Source organism: Rhea americana, unplaced genomic scaffold (assembly GCF_003343005.1).
Source record: "Rhea americana isolate MKP2758 unplaced genomic scaffold, rheAme1 scaffold_111, whole genome shotgun sequence".
NCBI lineage: Eukaryota > Metazoa > Chordata > Aves > Rheiformes > Rheidae > Rhea > Rhea americana.
Genome location: NW_028185162.1, coordinates 1,272,365 through 1,278,364, shown reverse-complemented (window position 1 = coordinate 1,278,364; position 6,000 = coordinate 1,272,365). Strand labels below are relative to the sequence as shown.

Sequence of the window (6,000 nt, the reverse complement as noted above, 5' to 3'; positions counted from 1 at the left end):
CTCGACGGCTCTTCCGAAGGCGCCGCGTAGCGTTTTCTAGCCGAAAAGCAGGGGACGCGGCACGGGGAAGGAGAGAAGCGACCTAGGTGGAGGCAGAGCCCGGCGCTCGCCCGGGAGCCGCCTCCTCCCCGAACTGCTCGGGCGACGCCGCGAGCTCGTCCCYGCTTCGGCTCCGCCGAGAAGGCCGGGAAGGGGGAGCGGCGCCGAGAGGGAGCCGAGCTTCCTCCAACGCCTCCACCAACGCGGGGCCGAGCCGCTTTTCCTGCTGACCCCCCCCCGCCCGGCTTCCCCGGCCCCCGCTGGCCCCCCGTCCCGGACGCTAACCAAGCGCACGGGCGCTGGAGCCGCTCACGCGCAGTCACCCCGCTCCAAGAGGAAGGCAGGAAGGAAGGAAGGACGGACGGAAGGAWGGATGGAGCTACTGCCAAGGAGTCACGGAGGCCGAGGAGAGGGCAGCACGCTGCTACAGCGCCCGGGGGAAGCGCAAACGCCGAATTACCTTAAGGACGGATGCAAGCATATGGATGCGTTTAAGAGGAATCTGTCCCTGAGAGCAAAACAACGAGACAAGGGAAGAAAGTGATGGCGCAGATGACGGCAGCAGGCAAACGAGCCGCATTTCTGCTCCCACCGAAGCTCGCGAGCGGCGGCCGAGGTCGCCCGCAGCCTGCCGCRGGGACGAGGCCGGGCACGAACCTGCTGCCGCCGAAAGCTGCTGGCGGCCCACTGCCGAGGGCCGTCAGGGCTCTACCCGGGCGCCCAAGCCCGCGCCGCGGTCGGACSAGGATGTCTCACCGGCCCGCGGGCGCGCGGCTCTTCCCACCGGACACCCGCGTGCATCTGGAGYGCCAACATCTGGCGGAGCTCAACCCTACCGCAGCCGTTGCAGAGGTTTAAAACCTTTTGCTAAACTGCCCTGACCAAGCAGACGACCTCCCTCTCCCTCCCGGCTTGCTTATTCCTCCCCTACCGGGACGGGAAAGCCGTCAGGGCAGCGCCGGCTGCTCCGCTCTCTTTTGGAGAAGGCTTTTAAACACGGAGCGATCCCCCGAACGGGAGCCGACAACCACGTTTCATCAACGGCAACAGCAGCCATAACGGGAAAGCAAACTGAGTCTGTCAAAACACGGCAGTTAACTTGCTGGGCAGTACTCGCAGCGGACGAGAGCGTTAAAACGTGGCAAAGCCAGTGCTGATCCTGGAGCAGCCAGAGGAAACGTAGAAACACTACGAGTAGAGAGCCAGGACTTAGCTGCAAACACTGAACGGCTGGGTTTGATGAACAAGCTGCTTTCTGCAACTGCGAAAACTAAAAGTGCCTGGTTGCAGTGTAAATAACAGGGCCGAACCGGGCCCGGTTTGTGGGATCTGCAAGGCTCAGTGAAYCCCTGCATCCTCGGCGGGGTCCTGCAGCGGCTGGAGGGAGGCTGGGGGTGACCCCGGCCCCGGCCAACACAGCTCACGGGGCAAAGATTTCAAATCAGTGACGTCTTAACAGTGTCCTCTAAGGGAATAAGGGCTGCAATAAACCTGAAAGGCCTCCTGCTACTGCAAAGACTTCTGCCCCTGTGGCTTCTGCACTAAGTATTTCCAAGAGCAGAGCAGGTTGTGGACAGGCAATGCAAGGAGCAGGCAGAATCTGAAGAAATTCAGCCAAGTGATTTCCAATCTCCTCCTCCTCCCAAAATCCCACAGAGGGAGCTGGCTCCTTTCTCTTCCTATTTTCTTAAAGGACAGATCCATTTTAAGAAACGTCAATTAGGCATGAAACACCAAAAAGCAGACTCAGCTGTCAGAGGATTTCCTGAAAAATATCTTCTCAGCACGGGCACAAATGCCAGCTGCTTGAAACAGGAGCGAGTGGGGCTGCGGCAATGTCACACGCAGCCTAATTAAATTGAATGTGAAAATGCAGAAGTTTTCTAATTGCTTTTCTTTTTCCTTCTACAGGAACATAAAAAGTCATTTTCTACCTATAAGTGGAGGGAGAAGCGATGTTACAAGAGCTGATTTCCCACTCACTGAAGACATTGCCACGGGGGACGAGAAGCTCTGTCGGGGAGAACCTGTGTTTTCAGGCTGGTGCCCTTGGTGTAACATCCCATCTACGATGGGCAGCATTGGCTCAATTTTGCTTCCCAGATGCCAGCACTATTCCGGKTGCTGCCAAAAGCACTCCAGCCCCATGGACACAAAAGGATCCAATCCTGATATCCTTCAGGGTGACCTTGTGGCTGTTTGGTTTAAACACCCCAGACCCGAGCACCCGGAAAGCTGGAGCTCAAAGCGGCTCGTTTTCCCTTTGCTCTTGGTGGGAGACCACTGGCAACTTAACATCTAGTTCAGTTTGCCCTTGTGGAGGTAGACATTGTAAAAAAAAAAAGTAAACTCATGTAACAGTAAACAATCTTATTTCAACCTGGGAAAGAAAATCATTTGAAGAGCTCTGCCTTCCAGTATTAAGTGCATTGAAACAAAATGCACGGGAAGTTTCACAAGTTTAAATCGTTTTCATTAGATTCAACCAGCCTTGCATTTCTCAAAGTTTGAAATAGTAATCTACAGTCCTTAAAACAAATACCCCTGCTGTAGTGCTTAATATATGACACTTTGTCGAAGAGACCTCGTTTACGTGTTTCTTTTGAACAGAAGGGTTTTGACACAGGTTCTTGGGAAAGGAAGCCGAAAAGAACTGGGCTACTAACCTTAGAAAGGAGACAAATAAAAGATGAGACGAAGGCATACAGCTTGTCTCCCAGGCTTAAAAAGACTAAAAAAGGGATTTATATGTTGATAATGTGGCTAATCAGAAACTTTACAGCTACATTAGATCAAATGAACTTTAGTTGTTCTGCAAGGATAATGAAGTGTCCTGCTCCAGGCAGGAACCAGCAACAACGTGTCAGRGTCAAGAAGAAATTTTCTCGCTGGCTGGTTTGTAGTGACCGATCAGCCAGAGCTTTCCTTCCACCTCCATCTGAGATACGTGAAGCAGATCCCTTTGGGAAACGGGCTCAAAGCATTAGAACGAGACCACCTGAAATATCAACTCAGGCAGTGCTTGAAAAGGAGAAACCCTGTAGCGTTTGGAGTTAGCTTTCCTGGACAGTGCAAGGCACACWCTGCATTTTTTTTCAGACTTGATAAAACGTTCCCCATCTTAGAGCAATGCAATGCACTGACCAGGAATGACAGTGAATTCATGGGCCTGGACACGTGTTCAATTAGTGAAGGCTAATTAGGAGGGCAATGGCCAAGAGAAACTCAATAGAGACAAACTCTTTGTGCTAAGCTGGCAAAGGAGCAGGGACTGCAGCGCTCCTCAGACCTGCCCCTAAAGCAGCACACAATGTACAGGGTGTTTGGTGGAGCGCGTGTTGGCTGACATCTTACTTGCCTGCCTGCATTGAAAACTGTCACTTACAGTTGCTAAAAAGCCAAACTTGTGCAACTGGCAGGAGGAATCAGAGCTGACATCCTCCATGTGCATGCAAGGCTGCATCCTTGGGGTGCTCAGCATACACAGTAAAGCATGCTCAAAAACCCTGGGCAAAGTATCTGGCACCCAAAGTAGGAAAAATTACAGAGCTGAAAATGCTTTTGCTAGCCAACATCCTTCCATGTTCATCGGTGCCTTCCTCCCTGGAGCAGGAGGCTGAAGTAGTACAAGCTGAAGGGAGGAAGTTTTGAACTCTCCCACTATAGCAGAGAGGCAGCTTAGGAGGAGAGAAGCTATTAACATTTTTTATGGTAAGGACAKGGCCAAGCAGTCATGGCTTGGTCCATTGCAGGAAGGGTGTGTGTCACTCGTTACCACAGACTGCTAAAGGGATAGGCACCAAATTGTCCCCAAACCTTGCATGAGGAATGAAATTGAGTATTGACTAATTTTTCCTCATTAAGTGACTTCTCCTTTAGGCTAGGAAAGCTCCTCTTAGCTTTCTGAGTTCTCCTGTCTTTTCTACATCCTCCCATTCTCATTTCTGGCAGAGTTCAAGATCTCATCAAGTTGCTGAGATCTGCACATTAACTGGTCCTGGACTCAAAGGCAAAGTCTTTACTGTAGTCTCTGGTACACAGTTGAGCCCTAAACCATTGCTAATTGAGCTGAGCCCCTAAAGACTCCTTTACTTGCACTGTCAAAGGTATAGTAAGACTGTTAATACGCCCTCCTGGCATCTGCTAGGCACGGTACTGCAATTTTGCATGGAAGAGGATGATTCTGGGGCAATGTTTTCTCATTCCTAACCTATAAAATATGCAGACTGTTCAGATGCCTTTTCCATCATCCATAAAATGGAGAGAAGAATTAAACAATCCAATACATACCCAGACTACAGTGTAATTGATTTAGTTAATGAATCTCTAACAAATCTTTGACCACAGTTTGCAATAAACTTAACAGGTCAAAAAGCCAGATCTGAGCTGAAGACCTTACACATATTTTGGCCAAATCCAGCTTACAGAGAGAGATGCATCTATAAAATCTGTTTTACCGCATTGTGTTTTAACCCTAGAGGATTTGGGGTAGAAGTCAGCATCAGCATGTAAATTAGAAGTTCTCTCCTTAAATGCTAAGGAAAATATTTGCAAACACTTTCCCTTTTTCTCCCCATACACCTTTATTCCTTTATTCTGCACACTTAGGCAGAGGCAGGCAAGGCTGTATATACCTACATCAGCAAGTTTCCCGGAGCAGACATGGACCTCTCCTCCCGTCTGGTCTGAACCTCAAACGGATTTCCAAAGGAGCGTTTTCTCAGCATGGCCTTCACTAGGATCTTTGAGGAAAAAAACAGACCAGTGAGGGCAGTGGGACTGACATATAACCTCCTTGAAGCTAGTTCAAAGGAATCTAACAACAGCTCTTCAATAATTCAATAAAACATTTAACAGCATTGCAGCTAAAGCATGAACTAGAGAAACTCCTGGAACAACTACCTGACTCGCAGACCAGGCCAACATTGCTTCTGTGGGCAGTGCCCTCAGCCCCTGGGTGAAGGGCAGTGCTAGCAAGACTTGAAGCAGGTGCTGCCAACAGCTGCCTGCTGTTCATGGTGGTCCAAGCCCCTGAGAAGGAGGCATCAGTACTCTCCTGGGCTATCCTCCACAGAAGCAGCACAGGAAGAGTCCCACCAGCTCCCATATGTTGGAAATCAAAGGGTCTGCTATTGAGGGGAAAGGATGGGTTTTACTGTCCTGGACCAGCTGTTGGGGCAAGTATCTATGTTAACTTCACACCACAAGAGCTGCGAGAATGGGTGCTCCATACCCAGTATGAGGAAGTCCAGCCCTGGGCACAAGACACCTGCATTATAGTAACTCCTTCCAGCAGCCCTCTGCAGCTAGCTTCATGCAAATTGCTGAGACAGCCCTGAACACCCACTGATGGTCCCCAAGGCTGGCAGGCAAGGGCCAGCTACATGCTCCACCAGCAGGTGCCCTCTCCCTGCCTCTCTGGTCAAGTGTCCTCCAGGTTTGCAGCCTACGTTTTGAGGGTCCAGATGAGCTGTCTTGCTCCTTTTGGTTAACATGGCTGCCTTGCAACTTCTAGATTAATGAGGCAAAACACATCTAGGATGCTTCCAATGTGTTCTAGGATGTCTAATGCTGGACACTGAGTGTGCCACCTTATAGCTCTTACCAGAGCAGCCAGCTTTAGAAAGGACTGCTTGCATGGCCAGGCTGCTGCAGTACTCAAAGACAAAACATTCACACTGCACAAAAAGGCCAAGTTTCTCATGCCATAAGCACACATGTGCCCTCCACACCTCCTTCACCAGTCAAGGGCTTCAGGGAAGTACCATGCCTCTTGGTAAGAGTAGAGCAAGTGTCTGAGATCTATACGTACCACAGCTGGCAAACTTGGGATAGTCTTGACTGAGTTCTTCACCTCCTCCTCTGTCACCTCTACCACAGTGCAGTGCTCTTCCTCCAGTGGCAAGGGCTCCTCACCTCTTCTGGTTAGCCATGGATGCAACTGCATGGAGAAAGAGCAGA

General features: G+C 50.5%; 2 protein-coding genes across 2 annotated transcripts in view; one reads left to right on the top strand and one right to left on the bottom strand.

Annotated features, from left to right (window-relative positions):
* The window catches only part of MIS12 (MIS12 kinetochore complex component), an 11,864-nt gene extending 9,124 nt beyond the window's left edge, over positions 1-2,740 (top strand). Inside the window, exon 2 of the transcript XR_014897068.1 lies at positions 1,951-2,740. The gene's annotated coding sequence lies outside the window, so the exon portion shown is untranslated. The remainder of the gene's footprint in view (positions 1-1,950) is intronic.
* Positions 1-6,000, bottom strand: part of CAMKK1 (calcium/calmodulin dependent protein kinase kinase 1) — a 43,226-nt gene that overhangs the window by 2,153 nt on the left and 35,073 nt on the right. The window contains exons 13-14 of the mRNA XM_085315104.1: positions 5,852-5,980; positions 4,678-4,781 (exon numbers count right to left, since the gene is read on the bottom strand). Of these exons, the coding sequence (XP_085171230.1) occupies positions 4,678-4,781; positions 5,852-5,980 (233 nt within the window). The remainder of the gene's footprint in view (positions 1-4,677; positions 4,782-5,851; positions 5,981-6,000) is intronic.